This window comes from Sesamum indicum, linkage group LG2, assembly GCF_026168435.1.
Source record: "Sesamum indicum cultivar Baizhima isolate 11 linkage group LG2, ASM2616843v1, whole genome shotgun sequence".
NCBI classification, from domain to species: Eukaryota; Viridiplantae; Streptophyta; class Magnoliopsida; order Lamiales; family Pedaliaceae; genus Sesamum; species Sesamum indicum.
The window spans coordinates 15674056-15693961 of record NC_142658.1 but is presented as its reverse complement, the minus strand read 5'-3'; the positions used below and the strand labels follow the sequence as shown (position 1 = coordinate 15693961).

General features: G+C 33.7%; 3 protein-coding genes across 5 annotated transcripts; 1 reads left to right on the top strand and 2 right to left on the bottom strand.

The window, feature by feature from the left end:
- Positions 1-720: 720 nt before the first annotated feature.
- On the top strand, positions 721-2787 carry LOC105155799 (putative WRKY transcription factor 30). 2 transcript variants are annotated; one of them, XM_011071756.3, is made up of 4 exons: positions 721-875; positions 1599-1887; positions 1979-2095; positions 2399-2787. In XM_011071756.3, the coding sequence occupies exons 2-4, from the start codon at positions 1607-1609 to the stop codon at positions 2550-2552; spliced, it is 552 nt and encodes a 183-aa protein (XP_011070058.1). In that variant the 5' UTR covers positions 721-875; positions 1599-1606; the 3' UTR covers positions 2553-2787. The 2 variants fall into 2 exon arrangements, with proteins under 2 accessions (XP_011070058.1, XP_020547504.1); XM_020691845.2 differs by lacking the exon at positions 721-875 and having other exon boundaries at positions 886-1887.
- Positions 2788-3157: 370 nt separating this feature from the next.
- Positions 3158-6956, bottom strand: LOC105155800 (putative disease resistance protein RGA4). Its single transcript, XM_011071757.3, has 3 exons — positions 6204-6956; positions 5770-5946; positions 3158-5277 (listed from the first exon to the last, which is right to left on the bottom strand). Exons 1-3 carry the CDS (start codon positions 6834-6836, stop codon positions 3403-3405), a joined length of 2685 nt encoding a protein of 894 aa, XP_011070059.1. The 5' UTR covers positions 6837-6956; the 3' UTR covers positions 3158-3402.
- A 1855-nt stretch (positions 6957-8811) lies between these two features.
- LOC105155801 (S-adenosyl-L-methionine-dependent methyltransferases superfamily protein) lies at positions 8812-14418 on the bottom strand. Of its 2 annotated transcripts, XM_011071758.3 has the most exons (11): positions 14201-14418; positions 13975-14055; positions 13005-13083; positions 11999-12140; positions 11818-11887; positions 11597-11661; positions 11428-11506; positions 10290-10377; positions 9661-9725; positions 9454-9543; positions 8812-9168 (listed from the first exon to the last, which is right to left on the bottom strand). In XM_011071758.3, exons 1-11 carry the CDS (start codon positions 14324-14326, stop codon positions 9055-9057), a joined length of 999 nt encoding a protein of 332 aa, XP_011070060.1. In that variant the 5' UTR covers positions 14327-14418; the 3' UTR covers positions 8812-9054. The 2 variants fall into 2 exon arrangements, with proteins under 2 accessions (XP_011070060.1, XP_020554590.1); XM_020698931.2 differs by lacking the exon at positions 10290-10377 and having other exon boundaries at positions 9661-9729.
- Between the last annotated feature and the right edge of the window lie 5488 nt (positions 14419-19906).

Genomic DNA, 19906 nt, shown 5'->3' with positions numbered 1-19906 from the left:
ATAATATAATTAATTTAGTATATATTAACTTTGAATCTATATAAATAAAAATAATTAATATTATTAATTAATTATGAAAGAAATAAGTTTTAAGTAAAGGTATTGTAGGTAATTCACATTTCGTTTACAAAAAAATATATTTTTTTAAATATTGAGCCTTTATATATAATCAATTATTGAAGCAGATCATAAGTCAGCGTGTAAATGTAATTATCCTAATATTTTTTTTAAGATTTTGATGAAAATGATTATAAAAATAATTTTGGGATAACACGTTTACACCCCTTAACATATAATTTGTTTACACAAATTATTCATATCTTTCGGATAATTATATACACATTCATTTAAACATCGACTTCATTCACAAAAATTACAACTAATTTTTGTAAACTTATATATATATATACCTCTTAAAAAGTACCTATATTATTGTACAAAACACTTATATTTTGTGACTGTTATAACTGATTTTTATCTATATTATATAAAAAAGAAAAATTTCATGTTCACTCACAAATAACAGTTACCTACATCACGACATCAATTTTTAAATGATTATTAATTATAAAAAAATAATAATAATAATTAAAATGAAATGATCCCAATAATCTTTAAAGGTTTTGATGAAATGGACAATCTTGTCAAAGAGTGTTGGGAGTTTCGAGGAAATGAAATCTTCACCTACCATACCCCACTTTCCATATATTCATCACAAGAGTCTTAGACACATCTCATCATTAATAATGATACAAATAATTGCACCAAAACCCGTAGCCGTCCTATTCCTATAACATCTAACTCGGAGACTGCAAACGCGTTTTTATGATTCTTCTGATCCGCTTACTTCCCTTTCGTTCAAAACGCTATTGCAGGTCTCTCTCTCTGTCCAATTTTTAGTTTGATTTGCTGCGTAGTTACTTGCGTTTGCCTCCATTCTGATTTCTATTATCATGATCTAATGAACTCATTATTTTTATTATCTGTGACTTCATCTTAAGTTCTTGCAAATTAGCAGATGCGATTCTTCTATATTTTAATCGATTCTTTAAGCTGTACTGAAGCTGGGATTTTGATGATTGTGTGTTTCATTTCATTGTTCTTTAACTAGAATTTCTCATGGGTTCTTACTGTTGTTCGGCTGGAGTATCGATATACAGTTTAACAGAAATTGTTGGATATCGATATATTGATTGTTGATGATTGAAATTTCACAAAAAATGTATATATATGCGAGGTGGAGAGCACCAGCTGTTTGAGCATGTTGGGGAAAAATTCATTTGATTTTCTTGAAAATCAGTGTTTTGACAGACAGTTCCATTAGTTGCAGATGGCTTCCTCAGTCCTCCCATCGGGACTGCTAAATAAGTAACTTCAGTTTTATCATATGAGAACTTTAAGAGGAAAACAAAGCAGAATCTCAACATTCTTAGCAATAGTATCCTGAGATTAGATCCAAAAATGATTTCATGTTAGAATGATGTTTCTGGACTGAACAAATGAAGAAACAAGAAAGAGTTCTCCGGTGTCTTTGTTGTCAGTGCAAGGCCAAGAAAAGCTCTTTGAGTCGTTGTACTTTCCTTCAATGGTTGTGACAGGTACAAGAATGGACAAGGAACCTCCTCAGGCATTCGAATCTATACAGGCATATTTTACACTCAAACATGAGGTGAGTAAAGGGAGGGAGCAAGTGAAACAGCTAAAAGCAGCTTCTTCTGGAGACCAGGAGAAAATTTTAGAGAGAATGTTGGCTTCCTATGAGGAGGTTTGGTCAATCCTTAATGAGATGGCTGCAGAAGGAAAAGATCTGCCTGTGATACCACCATCCTCAGATAGTCCAGCCTCCGGGAAATCTGTCCTTCGTCATAAAAGAGGATCATATAAAAGGTGATTAGCACTTGTCAAGCAACTGCTGAATGTTGAAGGTGATCATCCTCAATGAGATGTTTCTTCAAACTTTACTGGATTTGCTTTGCAGGAAATCATCAGACTCCATCAGCGTCAGAAGACACAGAGCACCTGAAGAATTAGATGATGATGGATACTGTTGGAGGAAGTATGGCCAGAAAGATATACTTGGTGCTAAATATCCAAGGTGATACCTCATGCTCGTATCCTACTTGAGATATATTATAATGAATTCTAATTGTATTGTTATCGAACAAGAAATATGCATAAATTAGGTGACAAAGTTTGCATGCATTACTGCTCAGAATTTTCTTCCTAATGTAAATCTAGTGCTTGTTGGTGCCTTATTGCACATGAAGTCCCAATGACTAGGCCCAGTGTCAACGAGGAGTTTTTTCTTGTCCATTCACCTTGTAATGCAATTTTGAAATGGTGAGAGTCGGTTATACCACATTTATCCCAGCCTGATAATGAAATTTTGTATATGCAGAAGCTATTTCAGATGTCTATACCGTTATACTCAAGGTTGTATGGCTACAAAACAAGTGCAGAGGTCAGACGACGAACCCCTTATATATGACACCACGTACACGGGAAAGCATTCATGCAGCAGCTCAGCTCCTATTGATAAGGAGACACTTTGATGAGTTGATAAATCTCAATTTCAACTTCTAATCTCTTAAGACTCTACTTATCTCATAAATGGTAAACTTGTGAACAAGTCCTGAAGCCACCACAGCAAACGGCTACTTATCAAGTCACAACTGTAGTACCTCCGAAGCTGTCTTGGACGGGGTTATTTGATGTGTTAGCATTCTAATACTTGAAAATTTTTATACTATTATAATCATATAAATTATCTTGGACGGGGTTATTTGATATGTGTTAGCATTCTAATACTTGAAAAAATTTATACTATTATAATCATATAAATTTAAAACATTACAACAAATATGTATTAATATTAAATAAAAAAAATTATACTATAATTTATAGTAATGTTTAGTGTTCAATTATATTGTATTATAAAGATATTTGTATCCTTTGTTTTTCTAAGAATTAACATATTCTCAAATATGTAATTTTTGTTTTTCTAAGAATTAACATATTTTCAAATATGTAATTGCAATTATCATATTTGTTTGTCCATATCATACCAATGCAACATAAGTTCCGATTCTTTATGTGTCAAACCCATGCAACATAAGTTCCGATTCTTTATGTGTCAAACCCATGCAACATAAGAAAATTGAGGTGAACATCAAATAGCATGACAAGGATTTTCTACATTCCAAACCATGTAAAAGCAAAGAGATGTACCTAAAATGTTCTTTTCCTTTCGAATCTGTCCAATTTATCACGACACACATTGAAAGGGAGAATCGAACCCATGAGCTTCAAATAGGAACAAATTCCAAAGATGCACAAGCTCTGTTCCTCGTATGTCACAACTGTCAATGACAAGACATACCTTCTGAAGTTGAGATTGCAAGCTTAATCTAATGAAAGTTTTTGCAAGTCAATCCATATGTTTTTTACGTTAGCAATCTTGAACCAATCTTGTCCTCCATCCCGGTTACACCGCTCGTTCAAATTAGGGCAGTCTCTTATTATTAGATTTTCAAGGGAACCTGGCAGTAGTCCTTCAGCCAAAGAAATCAACTGCATGCAGTAACTGACTTCCAAATGTTGGAGAGAGCAGAAATAGGACATAGATGGAAGAACAGAAAGTTTAGGGCAATATCTTGTGGAAAGGCGACGTAAACATGGGAAATCACCATCCTGTATTCCAGTCCATTCTTCAAGGTTAGGCATGTTGTCAAATGTCAATTCCTCTAGCAGAGGAAATGCATTAAATCCACAAGCTCCATGAGTTCTGCAGAACAAGGTGTTAATGTCCCTCACCATTTTCATCCCAACAATGTGGAGAGTCTTCAGAGAAGGTAGTTCCCCCATAGACGGAAGGATATCACAATTTATGCACTTGTAAAGAGTAATGCTGGCAATTTTGGTGAAGGATGGATTGCTTATCCAACTAGGAAGCTTCAAACCACTAAAAAATATTATTTCTAACTCTTTGAGGTGAAAATGTGGTTGTAGACATTCTAAAATTTCTGTTGTATCCTGGGAACTGTCATTTCCATGAGGATGCCATCTCAACTCCAGCTTATCTATGCGTTGTTTATCAGCCAGTGCAGCTTGCTTTGCCTCCTCTGCATTGGTTACATTTTCAAGCCTTGAGATACAAAATGATCCCGTAATGTCATTCATGTTTTTCAACTCTCCTATGCCACATCCATCATTCTTTCCCACAATGAATGCCTTTAATGTCTGAAGTTTAGATAAATTTCCCATTCCTGTAGGCATGGACTTCAATTGGCTAATAATGTCAAGATCCAGATGGCGAAGGTTAACTAACCTACTCAATCCTCTTGGCAATGCAGAAAGTCCAAAGCAGCGGCTGAGTCTTAATGTTTGCAGAAAAAGAAGACGAGCAGTTGATTCAGGCAATCTCGTGATGGAAGTCTCAGACACATCAAGACATCGTAAAGATTCCACTGTTCCAATGGAGTCAGGTAATTCTGATATATAGGTACGACTTAAATCCAACGTTCTTAAGAGCTTTAAGCCCGAAAAGATACCACTGGGCAATTGCTTGATCACAGCACCGCAATCCTCAAAAACTAGGAGTGTGCGGAGTTGCTTGAAATTTTTCAGAGCATCAGATAGAGTTCGATCGAGCCTCTTACAGTGCCATGTCAAATGTAGGGCTTCTCCAGAAATCTTTCCCAAATTACCTTCTTCAATTCTTAAATAATTACCACCTCGAAGGTTCCAAGTAGAAACTTTAGATGCGTTGACTTTGTATATTGCGTGTCGGTAAAGATTATCAAAACTTGACTGTATTATGAATTCCTCATGAACCAAAATATCAAAATATGAGTTAGCCACATCCTCCATTCTTTTTGGTGCTTCTACTTCAATGCAAGCTTCAGCAATCCACAGCTGAACCAATTTATCCTTTCCAAATTCATAATCTGGAAGAAATAAGGTGCAGTGTTGGATGCATCTTTGAAGACAATTCAATATATGATGAAGCCCCAACTGTACAAGAGGTACATGTTGTGCAGGATCTTTTGGAGTTTCCACCATGTATGTGCTATCCTTATCCTCTACAGAAATTTTCAGTTTTTTCTTTTCTGGTTCAAGTTGCTCTTCTGTTACCCAGTATGGTGCAAGAGATGCAGAAGTTTCAGCTTTAATCATCCTCCTTAACATAAACAGATTTTTCTTTTCTGGACCAAGTTGCTCTTCTGTTACACAGGATAGTGCATCAGAGAGAGATGCAGAAGTTTCAGCTTTAATCATCTGCAACATAAATAAATGGTATTACTGCAACTTTGGGAAGCAATGAATAATATCACAATAGGACACCATGAAATTGAAAATTCCCTTAAACCAATGAGTTTCACACATCAGAGTTGTATGCATAATAATTGAAACTTCCCCAGTAAAAGTTCTAAGCCAGCTGCACTTCCTAAAGAATAGCTATACATTCATCCATTGATTTTGGTTGCAACTCTATTGAAAATCTTTTGTTAGGTCAAGCTTTTACTACTTACATTCCTCTATCTTGTGAACTGGCTCTATATATTTCTACAAGTTCTATGGAAAGTCTAGAATGAAAATTATTAAAGTGCAATTTCCTTCTTCAACTGCACAGGGAAAAATAACAACAGAATTAATACAGAAAACACTACAGATTTGAACCAAGTGTCTAGTCCCCAGAGGTAAGATCATATAAAATTTCAGCACTATTGTACCACAAATTGAATTAAGGTGGAACAGAAGATTTATCACCTTCTCCATTGCGTCCTCTGTGCGCAAATGCAGCTGGCCAACAAAGGGGTGGCTAACTAGTTCCTTGGCAGTCCACCTCTTGGATAAATCGGTCTGCATACAACTCGCGAGAAACGTCCATAGATCGGCCGATGTTTTCTGCACCTGCGCTTCCAGACTCTGAGGTGATTTCTGCATCTGCATATTCATCCCAGATTAGGGGACGATCATAAAACCATAAATGATAATTTGCCTTGTTCGTTTCAGTTTTCCCCATCCAAAAACATGGCATAAATTTCTCAATGTTTGTTTATTATTTATAGAACACACTAGTAAGTGTGTTTTAAGTTAGTTTTATTTATTTTACAATAATACAAAATACAAAGCCAACCATATCAAAACCCTAAAAAAACACACTTATCTTTCAAAAAAAGAAAGAAAGAAACAAAAAGTACCTCCCACAACAAGTCGAAATCTTGTTGGTCATTGACTTGGTGAATATCTCTGTCCCTAAAACCCAAATGCGAATCCTTGTACAACTTCAAAATACTCGATCCTACACTCCATACATCCCACGAAAACTCATCATGAAATGCTCCAATTCCACTCACCACCAAGGGAGTCTTAGAAAAACTTTTCCCCAGATATAAAACCTTGACTTCCTCCATGGAATTGACGAAGATATTCGAGGGTCTAATGTCGTTGTGCGAAATTCTGTTTTCGTGAAGGTAAGCTAACCCCAGTAGAACTTGATACGCGACACTAGCGAGATCGGATTCACTCCGGATGTTAGCGCCGAAAAGGGAGCCACGGTCCATGTGCTCGAAAAGAAGATAAATCATGTCTCCGACAAAGAACACCTCGTAGCATTTCACGAGGTTCGGATGATCCAATTGCTTAACTATCTGAATTTCGCGGCCGATTTCTGCTCGACTGCTGGAGTGGTAGTGGCTGCTGAATTCCTTCAGGCCGTAGGTTGCACCGGTTACCCGATTGACGACTTCATACACCCTCTCACCGCTTTCTTCTTCTTGAATTAGGGCTTTGAAGAACAAATCTGTCAAGTTCACTGAATCGTTTGCTTCCATTAGGGCTTCAAATTTTGGGAATCGTAAATATTCTTACGGATTTCTCTTCTTTCAATCGCTTTGCAGGGAGAGCAGTATCTTCAATTTAGAAATAGTAATTTGCATGTTGCACCCTGAAAAAATATTCTAGATAGTAAATACGCATTGCCACCTGGAAGAAAGAAAAAGGAAAAGAAAAAAAGAGGGGGTAAAATGCAATTTTACTGTTATCCAAAAATGACAATTTTATAAAAAAAAAATTAAGTAAAATCATGAATGGTGCCTGTGATGAACACCACATAGATTAAGAAGGTATTTCGCTCAATTTTTTCAAAATCAAAGAGCTAAATTGCTAATTTATTACCATATGAGGGTGTTTTACCATTTTCAAATAATACGCGAGAGTCAATTATATTATCACTTTGTTGTCGTTAGAAATTTACACACTTAAAAAATAAGATGTTATCAATTTACGATCTCTTTTGAAAAAGAGCAAGAAGTTCATAAGTGTTTGGTTAGATTTATTCAAAATATTTAATGAACTCATACATCTTATAAAATATTTTCTTTTGTGAACACCATATAAAATATTTTTCGAACTTATAAAATTAGAACCTTTGAAGTTATAGGAAAGTTTTTAGCGACAATTTTATAATTAATATGATGAATTTTTTTAAAATAATTACAAATAATATCATAGTTACTTTTCTGATGGAAAATTTATGAATTCCTAATATATTATTTTTGGATTGTATAAACTTCTTTTCTATAACATTTACCAAACTTTCTTCAATATTTCAATAAATCTCAAATATCTTATAAAATATTTAAAAAAAATCCACCCTCTTATTTTTAAGATATTAAAATACCTTTTCAAATTAATCATCTTATAAACCTTATCATCTAATCTTATCCTTAGAATTTAAAATTAAGCTAAATATATCTTATAAGATGTACGAGTTAATAATGTTTTAAAAATAAATTAGAAAATAGATTAGTTGAAATTTTCTTTCTTTTTATTTTGTATGAGAAAAATCAATCGAAAAAGTAACCAAACAACGTTAAGGAAAATATATGCATTCAGAATTGCAAAAAAGCATCCTCATATCCAATTTCCACATAACACTTTAGCCATGTTTAGCGTTTATGATGGGAAATCTATGTTGCGGAATTGACTTTGAACATACTCTACGATTCCAAGACTGTACTTACTGGGATTAACATTCACCTGTTACACTCTCCTGTGTGTTTTTCTAACATTGAAGGAGTGCATATATGGGATAACTGCATTTTTTGTCCCCAAATATAATCATTAATGCGATTTTAGTTCTCAAGCAATTTAAAGTTGCAATTTGATCCTCAAACTTTAATTTTTTTTTGCACTTTTAATCCTTCCGGTATACTTAACAAAAATTTCATTTAAAGTGAAAAAAAATGCTACTTTTTCTCCCAGTTTGTGGTGTGTTTCAAATTGTAATCAATACATTTATTTTTTCTATTTTTCTTCAAACTCCAAAAGAGAACAAACAAAATAATAATAATAATTATAATAATAGTAAGCAACAAATTTTATAAAATTTATTGAGAATTTTCCTATTATAAAAAAACATGGGTGCATTGAATTACAACTTGAAAAACACCACAAATTAAGAGGAAAATAGCAATTTTTTCCACTTTAAATAAAATTTTCGTTAAATTTAAGGAAAAGTTAAGTGAAGGCCCAAAAGTGCCAAAAAAATAAAAGTCTAAAGACCAAAATTGCAACCTTAAATTATTTGAGGACCAAAATCACATTAATGTCTATGTTTGATGACCATTTATCCCGAGTGCAATTCTGATAATTTCTAAAACAAAAAGTGTATGATTTAATAAATACAGTAACGCCCAAAAAAATCACAGAAAATGATTACATTTTTCAAATGAGAGTAATTGATATCTTTGGCATGTGGTGTTTGGTTGTTTTGATGACAAACACTTGAAAGACTCGGTGCAAAAATTTGTATACTATGACTGCAATCATGTTCATTCTTTTGGGTAATCAAGATAAAAAGGCAGCATAAATAAGTTAGACCGTAGACAAATACATATTCGTAGAGCTTCAGCATGATAGCAGGATCACGGCACACTCAACGGGGAACAGAAAATTATATCAAACCATGATTAGACTGTTCAAGACCCAACGAAAAGAGTCCATTGAAAAAGTTCTCACTCCTTGTAAAACAGAATTGTTTTCAGGGTGCTAACTACCTCCACCGAACTGCTTCTGAATGTCTTTGAAGGATACTGTGGCAGACCCTCTCCGCTTAGCTCTCTGCTGGGACGGGTGCTCCCTCCATCCAGTCATAAATATCACCTGAAAAAAATCAAGTCGAAGAAACTAATAGCTGAAGTCAAGGACCCAACGGGAGACAACAGCAAGATACTTGAGACTCCATTCTCCACACCCAAATTAGATTACAGAAACTCATAGCTGAAGCAACTGGTAAAAATTAGCATGCATGCGCACATATGATCAAATGGGAAGAATTTGCATACAAGTTTAGCTAACAGGAGGTATTGAACTTTTTCATAAATATCCTTTGGTATATGAAGACAAATTTTAGGAAGCTTTTTAGAGTGAGAGACTGCTCAAAATCACCTGAAATGTTGCTGGTATGGTGCCATCTTCTGCAGCAAACATTGACTCGTAAACAGCTGCTGTTGCCAGGGCAGTATCTCTTTTCAAAATCTAATTCCAATTTGGCAGAAGTATTTGAATGAGGAAGAAAGCACATAATACAACCTTAAACTGGATATTTTTTCCATCTGGGAAATATAAAAGACGAAAAGATGAAGAGCGTCTTACTTTGCTCCTCTGTAATAGAGCATTAGTTTCGCCCATAGTACGAAGATGCTCTATCAGCTCCAAAGCTACCTTGAAGGAAATACCACGCGTTAAAATTATCCAAAAGCCCAAACCATGCAACATAACAGAAAATGATTCCAATCTATTTGGCTTACTTTTCCGGAGCTAATCCACCATTGTACTAGATCTCTTTTATTAGTTTAACAAGCAATTGTAGAACATCAAAAAATAGCGTCTATATGTATCTATCCAAATGTCAAAGCATACCCAAAAAAAAAAAAAGAAAGATAATGTCAAAAATAATATGAAAAAATAAAAGAGAGAAACAGGGGACAAATATCCAAATAGACAGTCGGAGCTTCTAGTACTGTAGATCAGATACTTGAGTTGATAATTCTACCACTGAGTCCCAAAGAACATTTTCATCATAATCCATTTCCCAAGATAGTCATATTTAGTTGCAGGGCTTTATCCCAGAATTATTCCTTAAAATTGCATGAATTCGGCAAGTAAGCTTTCTTGTAAATACACTTTGAGGTTCTTGTTGCATGAGATGGTAACTTCAGAAAAAGACTGACTGCTGCAAATGAGATTCCCAGGATCAAGGTATAGGAAGGCAAATCACATACCACTGTTATATCTCACAGTATATTCATCAACATCAACTCCAGGTAGACTGAAGCCTGCCCTAGTTAACAGATTCCCTGCATCACCTACCTATAAGACCAGATAAACCATGCACTAAACCACAAAAATTGTAAAAATGCGTATTTGAAATAAATTTGGACTAAAACAACCAAAAGATCACCATATAGTAGAAGTCAACTTCATATATTAATAGTCACAAAATAAATTTTCACTTTGCAGCAAAAATTCGTCACAAAGCTGCCCCAGTTATGACCAGTGTTGTAGAGATATAGCGCATGTATGAAGCAGAAAAAGACCCACGCCGGGGGGGAGGGGGGGGAGCCACAGGTTTCTATTCTAGCAGATCTGAATATTTGTATTTTCAAATAAATAATCTAGGCTGACAGATGACATGAGACCAACACCGTGGAGCCCATGTGGACACAAACAAAATTATGATACACCAACATTTCTTTCATTAATATTTGTTATAGTCACAGAGAACAGAAATGTCTAGCCTTCTCCTAATTTGGCACCCAATTACTTAGACATCATGTTGTTACTCTTGTTGTTAAACCATTATAGATATGATTTAAGTTTTGGAGGTGACTCTTGCACAAGTAACTAGTTTCAATATGAAAGAACTTTCTGTCTGCTAATAACTAAATAAATATGGCACATGCCAAAACCAAGCCACCAAATAGTGCATATCGTAACAAGTGCTATTATAAGGCAATGCCTTTTCCTTAATGACATACTACAGAATAAATCATTAATATAAGGAATGATTATATCCACTACCCATGCAATGGTATAGCTATCTAATGGAGTATTCACGTCCCACTAGGTACCAGGGTCAACAATTGTGGTAGATATCCTTTTTAACTTAACAGAGGAAGAAAGATCCGTGGTGGTGATTGTGTGCTGTGTAAACAGCATGCAATAACTAGGAAATTGAAATATGCAATTATGTTCTTAAGCTAGAAAATGTTAATGAATCTAAATGGGATCGCTTTCAGTTTCTAAGTTTTGATTCTCAAGTTCACAATAACACTGTATCAGTTGTCCAGATCAACACCATGCCAATTTTCGAAATCCCGTAGAAAGAATATAAATAGCACAGAATTGGTCAAGAAGTACCTGTGCCAAAGGTGACAGCCGAGGACTGATTCCTCCTTCACGTTCCATTTGTGCTACTGTGCATGCTATTCTCAGCTCTCTAAAGACAAATAATGAGAAACAGTTGGGCCTTACACGAAGTACAAAGAATTCCAATAGTTAGCTGTACATAAAAATTCAACGTCCCAACCTTAGAGTTTCACCACCAAGAATAGCTGCCAAAAAAAGGCCATCAGGCTTCAAAGCTAATCTACTCTGCCAGAAGTAGAATAAAACAAAAGATGTCGTTGGTGAATGGTAATGAAATGCACTTCCCCGTAAGGGAAAAAAAAAAAGGTTGAAAGAAAACTAATTAAAAGAATAATCATGAGAAACCCAATGAAACAGATTGTGACATAAACAAGCAGAAACCTGTATCATGGCTCCAGGAAGATCATTTGTCCAATGAAGTCCTAAGCAACTGATAACCAGGTCGAGAGAGCTAAAGAAGCATAAAAAGATTTCAATCTATTCATGCTTTTTCTCCCATGAAATGAATGCACGAGGTACTCGGGACTACAAGATGAAGAAACCCCATCCATGTTATCCATACCTTTCCTTCACAGGTAAAAACTCTTCATCACCGACAATGAATGATGTTTCCACATTTTTGTTTGGCGAACTTTGTTCAGCCTGTTTACATAATTTCACCATATCATGTGAAGTATCCATCATTATGAGCTTCTCAATGCCACCTGAAAGATTAAAACATAGTTGTAAATGTGAAGTTAAGAGCCATTATTCATATATAAGACACAGATTTGTCAAAGTAAGCTCTGTTGTAGTATTCTTATGATATTTGTTTAATGATATAATTACTTTCTGTTATGTATATAAATCAGGCAATGTTGAAAGGGAACCATCAATTGAACTATTCACACAGTCAAGGTACAAAAACCAGGATAGGAAACCATCTTACTAACAGCAGTTAACTCCTAAATGATCTTTATTCTACCTTCAGTTAACATTAAATATTTCAGCCAACATTACCCAGTCATATGGACGCATTTCTCATAGCAGTAATGTAGATTTGGGGCTAATTATATTACACTAAATATTCTTTTGATTGACAAGTTCATATGAAACAGGAAAAAGCTACAGCTAACCAAAAAGGTCATAGAGTATCTACCTTTCTGTACAACTGTCAAATTTGTCTACCCAATCTAGAATTTTAATACACTCACCTTTCTTTTGAGACCCATGGGATACCAAAAAAAACTCACAATTGGGTCATGCATGATCATCTTATATGTACTATTGAATCAGATTGATATCTTATTATTATCCATAGATAATCCTTTTCTTTTGATAATCATAAGTCCTGATCTTATTCCACATTTACAGCTTCCCCAATAACTCAGTATATAATATACAGAGATAAAACTCCAGTTAAAAAGATAAAGTAAAAGAACAATGTATCTCTGTGTAATTCATTCCACATTCTCGAGACCTAGCTCTGCCAACATTAATGCTTAATGAATTTTGAGAAATCCCAAACAATAAACTTATCATACCCACATTTGACAGATTGAATGAATGCGACAAACTTTAACTCTCACCGCGCCCTTGCAACAGACGCCTAATTGCTTCCAAGGAACCTCCCATACACAATGCTGTAGGAAATGTCTTTTTACAATCCTACAAGGATAAAGAGAACACACATTAGAATTTTTTACAAAATGAATTCAAGCCAGCAGAAATGATATCCTGGAACCACAGTCCTTCAAAATAAATGAACACTGCAGCATGAAAACTTTGGGAAAGTGCATGCATAAGGATCCAATAGACATGTATTAATCAAGTTCAACATAAGGAAGACATACAGGTCATACCACCGAGTACCCATTAAGTCACCCACTAGAGACTCTGATCCTAAATCAGTTCACTCAAGAGCAAGAATTGCAAATAGCTGCTTTCCACAAGTAATGTTAAAAACGAGTTTGTCCACATCCACACTAGACTGTGATAGAAAGTTTTGCAAACTGCTTCACATTTTTCTAACAACCAATTTTAGTCTAAGGTTCAGATATCTCACTGAAGAGTTCCCAAATTAGTAGTTGATCTTCTATCAAAGTTCAAATCTTTGTTTCTTTACATAACAACCCAAAATATTTTTGGTGTACAATTGAAATATGTTTAACATGAAAAGGTGGTGCACATGTATAGATGTCCACGAGTCAGTCTCTTCCTCCTTAAACTAGCACGAAAGTACTAAGATCAACAGTGTTAAAATTTATAAAGCAAAGGCAAAGCAGCTTCCTTACCAGCAGAATGATGATTGTCAAGTAATGCAGACATCAAACAGCTTGAATTGAAAAAAGAAAAAGAAGAATTTTACACCCTTTGCAAAAACAGAAATATACCCATTAAATTAGCTACACTGTACAAGGGATACCTCTGCCTATTTACTTTACACCATGAACAAATTAACACATATCAGTCACTTAAATTAGCTATAGACACTAAGACAGATAGGAGAAGACATAATTTGAACAAAAAAAAAACGCATAAGTTAGGGAAAAAGTTCACCTCCAATCGATCCAGTAAGTTCTCAGCCACTGCATCCAGCAAAGAATCCTTTGGGCTCATTAACCACGCAGCTCTATCCCGCTGTAATTCAACCATACCAAAAACTAGAAATTAGCTAAAGAAGCTGAAACGAAAAAACAAATGTGTCTTCATTTTCAATGTAAAGAAGCTCGAAAGTTTAAAAAGAAAACGGCAAACAGAAGTGCTATGTAAAGAAGGCCCAAACTTGTTTCCTCTTGAGATTGCGATCAAAGATTTTGACTCTGGAGCTTTGGTCCGTACAGTACAAACTACAGCTCCGCCGTATAACACTGCTTAGGCTTCTCCGGCAAACATCGGCGGCGGCTCTCATTTTCCGAATCCCCAGTAAGACCGACTGCTTGTGTGTGGAAATTCTGAAATGCTCTTGTTTCTCCGGTTGGTTTTTTTCGATCGAGGATTCCGGTCGACAAGAAGGGCCAAACAATAAATCGGGCCTTCTGCTGGGCTGAGGTTTTATGGGCTTAGTCCTAAACAGATAAATTACACATGGGCTTTTTCGCTTTGCTGGACTTCAGTCATCTTGTATCCAAAAAGAGCCCAAGTAAAAACTACCCAGTTCTAAATGTATCCATATTTTTTAAATATTTTAAACTGATGAACTTGAATTTAGTTCCATCAATATTCAATAAAAATATAATTAAAATTTAAAATTAAAAGATTTAAAATTCTTTACATTTAGCAATATTCAAACAAATCTAAAGAATTTAAAATTTACCAATCCAAATGTAGACTTGTAAGAAAGGAAATATTACACTGCTCTTCTATGAAGTTTGGTATAATTACACTTAGATTCCTTGTAAATTATAAAATTATATCTAATTCCTTTGACTTTTTGTTTAAAAAGTAAACCCCCTAATAATTAAAGTTCACAAAATTTACTGAATTGGCAAAAAAAAATTTATAATAATAAAAATTCATATTTACCTTCCATTAACTTATTACAAGCCAAATAATTTTTTCTGTAATCAAACTACCTTTATACATCTTCACATGTTAATACATATAAAAAGTTAAATCTCCACTCTTATAAGGGTAGTTTAGTTATAAAAAAATTATTTGACCTATAATGAGTCAGTACTAAGTCATGCGAGTTAAATATGAATTTTAATTCAACTCTTTTACTAATATCAGTAAATTCGGTGAATTTTGACTAATAGAGAATCTATTTTTCGAACGAAAACAAACATCAAATATATTAGAGTCAAATTTTCAAAGTACAAAAAAATTTATATGTAACTACATTAAATTTCCGGTGAGAAATACATAATTATAACTATAAAAATTGATTTGTTTGCATACTTTAGTGAGCTAAAATGAGTTCTTTAAGAAAAAAATGTATATCGATATCCACATTATATTTACGGTGTAATTCTTTATTAATTATAAAATGTCTTTATGGGTGATTATTGTATTTCAATTACAATATGGAGCTAATAATATATATTAATTTAATTATTTTTATATACTATAGTTACATAATTTTTATTTGAGGATAACTATTTAATGGCAAAATGGGCCCAACAATAAGCCCAAATAACACTTTGGGCCCTAGGAGTCTACGACCCACAATGTATCCATATATACCTACCTAACGCGATTTAAATTGCCCATCAGCCTGAAAGCACAGCCATGGATTCGAGGACACATGGCATGTCCAGAAGGCTTCAGTTGTGACCTATGATTAGGCAACCCGTGTAGTACGTTTTTTCACTATTCCGTTATTTGATATCTTCTTTTTATTATTTTTATACGTTCAATTCGATTTTCTTTATTGACTTGTCGGTTGTTTTGAACGTCGGAGTGGTAGTATTGATGACGACTCGACTACTTTCATTTTGTATTTTCAACTTGTTTTTAAAAATAAGTTCTCAAGACGTGGATTATATAGACTTTCAATCAAGATTTTAGTTCTTTTTTCTTTTAATTTTATTTTATGGATTGAACCCGTAATTAATTTATTTTAAGCTCATTAAGAAGTCATATTAAATCCATTAAGAACTCATATCCAATCCATATAAAATATAATTTTATTTAACTCTTGTTAGTCAATTCATTATAATTTATAACACGATCCAACCCATCAAGACAATTCTAAATATGCACCAAATTCCTCTCTTGAGCGAAATATTTTATTCACTTCTTACATAATGGTCGCTGAACTTTTTATTTCTTATATCTTGACAAAATTGTCGCTAAATTTAATTAAGTAGCTCTTTTGATATGGTTAAATCATGTAAAATCCTCATTTGAAGACTTTGCCCATCAAAAATCAAAGAGTTACCAAATAGGATAAGATTCTGCGTATTTTTACATGGGTCGGTCATATCCCACCTGATTGACCAATAAATTTGAAATATTGATCATTGATGCTTATTCCATGAGAAATCTCAAGAGGCTATGTGCCATCATACAATTCCTAATATTAGCTCTCTATAAATATCAGGTGGCTAGGTATACATTAGTTACTTTGAGGTTTAGCTCCGCAGCTCTGCTAAGATCTAAGCAGACTCTGACTTAGACATTTGAGGGTTTTAGTTGAGGATCACCTCAGTAAACTTAATGATTTGTACTACAAACCAATCCATCATTCGAGGATCTCAAATGGACCCCACCTGATTCAACCCGTCAAATCATCACTAAAAACTACCCAAATCATCTTCGTTTCCCAAAAATAATAGAGACAAATACAAGATTTTGTACTTCTTCAATTTCATTTTCTTGATATTATAACAATTTCATGCCTCCTTTCATTAAAGCAAAAAATTAAGGGTGAGACAAGCAAATAATCCCAATGTCATTTCATGCAAACACCATAAAACCTATAGGCAACACTTTTGTTAGTAAAGTGAAGACAAAATCAATATGATCCCCATTCATAATAAATAAATGTAGATGAATGTTCTAAAAAGTTAAGAGAGAGAAAGAAAGATCAAAGTGAGGTGGGGAGAGAGAGAGAAATGATGATGATGATGATGATGCTTTATCCTTTTCTTGATCTCAAAGGGATTCCTCCCTCTTAGCTCCAATCCCAATGCCCTAATTTCCTTTATATCCATTACCCTTTTTCTCTCTCTCTCTTTTTTTAATTTAAATTCATTTTGATCAGATTCTATTTTCTTCTTCTTCTTCTTTTTTTCTTAACCGTGATTGAGAAAAAGCAAATGTCCCCACCTTTTACATCATTATGTAAAATATTTCTTCCTTTGTCTTTTTTCTTTTAATGGATACAATTTATAAGATAATTTAAATTGATTAAATATAATGTTACGTTAAATTCCATAATATTTCATATCTCTTATAAAACTATAGTTATACATCTGAAGAGTGTTAGTTTAAATGTTTCTTTAAGGCCCTTCGTCTTTTATAAAATTGCAACTACACCCCTGAGGGATGCTATTGTAATATTTTTTAGGGGCCGTTCGTATAAATTTTCACTTTGGATAAGGAGCGTAATTGTAATTACAATTATAATCTCAAAGGGCATAGCTGGAGTTTGCGAAAGACACGAATTGTTTGTGTATTTGGCTTAATGTCAACGGATGTTAATATAATTCAATCATAAATCATAAGAGTTGTGTTGACCTATGTAGTAGTAATAACTTCTCTAGTGTCGAGACATAAATGAATATAGAGCTTCGATTTTCATATAATTTAATTTCTTTATCTATAGTATTTCCATTATTTATAACTTTTGACATTACACCAAATGCTCGACAGAATAATTGATATCAATCTTAAAATCATATGTTCGATTCTTGTGACTGTGAAGAGCAATATTTGACAAGATGACTGATGCTGAAGTGCAACACTGACTCTTGGTATCAAAATGTGACACTTGAACTAGTGTACGTTCTAAAAAATATGAGTTCTGTTAATTTATGATATAACAAGAAACGATCAGTCCAATACAAATCTTCAAATAATCCAAATAAATAATCATAGAACTTGAACTAGGACATTTCACGGATGCCCACAAATATTGGGGGGGGGGGGGGGGAGCAAATTGTTATTGGAATTGGAATTTGTTTTCATCAATAGAATTTTATCAAAGAAAACAAAGTCACGAGAAAGATTTATTGAGATATTATTCATCCACTTATATATAGCACAGCTGTACTCAATTTTAAATAACTTTAAACTGTAGTAATAGTATGATGGGGTACCGTAGGAGGGCCAAGGGGCAAAGGGGGGCAGTTTTAACTTTTCATTATTAGTAATCAGAGTATGATTAGCTTTAATTAAAGTTGAAAGCAACACACGTGTGGCTTATTCATCTGGGCCCTCCATCTCCATCTCATCATTTATGCCCTTTTGAGGACACACCATAATGACTCTCACGCGTTTTTTTCATTTCACATACACTTTCTATATTGGTTTTTTATTTTTCTTTTAATGAATATAGTTCATTAATCTTCATATATTTAAATATTAAAAAAATAATTAAATACGTTTTTATTAGTAGGATTCGAACTCATAATCTTCTGATGACTACTATGAGTATACGGTTCTTATGAAATTCTGCACTGGTGATTGATAAATTTTAATAGGTGAAATATATTTACTGTACTGTACATGTACAGAATGTTGTGGTACAATTTCATATTAACATAGACGAAGGACTTAAGCAAATTATAAAGATCATAATTTCTTCCCCTTAATTGAACGTATTTCAAGAAAACTCGTGATGTTTCGATTAAAGTTGAAAGTACATTATGTGAAAGTGTTATATCGAGATGGCAAGCGCAAACCACACATTTAGTACTGTTTGCAAAAACTAGGTCATGGTGCTCTATCAAATGCCCGCATTGGATCGAGTTACGCCCACATATGGCATTCTCCGTGAAAATAAAGCCATATACTCTTCCCAACTGCCCACATTGGGTGGAAACACATCACTTATTTGACGTCTGGAAACATCACTTATTTGACGTCTGAAAACGAAGTCATGCATTCTTTACAAACCTCGGTATACTATAAAAATGATAAAACTTGAAAATGTAGAAACATCAAAACACTCTCTTTCACTAGCATAGTAAAAATTCCAAAAAAGTCCAATTATACAAAACAAATGCACGTCGTATCATATATACTAGTAATTTGTGGTACACCCTATGTGCGAGCGAATTCTATAATATTATTTAAAATAAAATATTTCTAAAATAATATTAATATTAAATTTATAAAAAATTATGTCAAAAAATACATAAAAAAGGAAGTAACTATCAAAAAATAGATGGGGGAACGGGAAGTTAGAAGAATGGATGGATGAGAACTTAATAAATACATTAATAAATTAAATTAAATATTATAAATTGACATAAGTAAATAATTGTGACATTAATTCACCATTTTTTAATTATATACAATAGAAAAAAATATTATTTTAATCCGCTAAGTATGCTTAATTTTAATTTTAGTCTGATAACTATGTCCATTTTTGTTTAGGTCCAGTAACTTACGAAATTGCTTACTTTTAGTCATCTGACAGATTTTCGGACAATTTTACTCCTATAAGTGCATATGGACTAAAACTGCCTTTCAAAAATTGCATAGAGGTAAAATTGTGTGAAAATCTGCTAGAAGACTAAAATTAAACAATTTCGTAAGTTACTCGACCTAAAAAAAGATGAATATAATTATCGAACTAAAATTAAAATTAGACATACTTAAAAAACTAAAATAATATTTTTTCCTATACAATATATATATATATATGTGTGTGTGTGTGTGTGTGTTGAGTAGGCACAGAAGTTGCAGGATTAGGACATGACTAAGGGGACAACAAATTAATGCCCTGCTAATTCGTGGCGGTCCGTAGCAAAATCAAGGAAAACGCCAACGTACAAAGTTTGCACTGTCGCATAGGTGATGGAGAAACAACACTACCATG

What these genes read in the sequence shown, in the direction of transcription:
- LOC105155799 (XM_020691845.2), top strand. Translation starts at nt 1,586, where the DNA reads ATGGTTGTGACAGGTACAAGAATGGACAAGGAACCTCCTCAGGCATTC. An exon ending in AAAAGAGGATCATATAAAAG is followed by an intron (nt 1,888 to 1,978) that starts GTGATTAGCACT and finishes TTTGCTTTGCAG; the next exon opens with GAAATCATCAGACTCCATCA. An exon ending in CTTGGTGCTAAATATCCAAG is followed by an intron (nt 2,096 to 2,398) that starts GTGATACCTCAT and finishes TTGTATATGCAG; the next exon opens with AAGCTATTTCAGATGTCTAT.
- LOC105155801 (XM_011071758.3), bottom strand. Translation starts at nt 14,326, where the DNA reads ATGAGAGCCGCCGCCGATGTTTGCCGGAGAAGCCTAAGCAGTGTTATA. An exon ending in GGCTGTCACCTTTGGCACAG is followed by an intron (nt 10,378 to 11,427) that starts GTACTTCTTGAC and finishes CTGGTCTTATAG; the next exon opens with GTAGGTGATGCAGGGAATCT. An exon ending in CTCTATTACAGAGGAGCAAA is followed by an intron (nt 9,544 to 9,660) that starts GTAAGACGCTCT and finishes AATTGGAATTAG; the next exon opens with ATTTTGAAAAGAGATACTGC.
- LOC105155800 (XM_011071757.3), bottom strand. Translation starts at nt 6,836, where the DNA reads ATGGAAGCAAACGATTCAGTGAACTTGACAGATTTGTTCTTCAAAGCC. An exon ending in ATTTCGACTTGTTGTGGGAG is followed by an intron (nt 5,947 to 6,203) that starts GTACTTTTTGTT and finishes ATGAATATGCAG; the next exon opens with ATGCAGAAATCACCTCAGAG. An exon ending in CAGAGGACGCAATGGAGAAG is followed by an intron (nt 5,278 to 5,769) that starts GTGATAAATCTT and finishes TTTATGTTGCAG; the next exon opens with ATGATTAAAGCTGAAACTTC.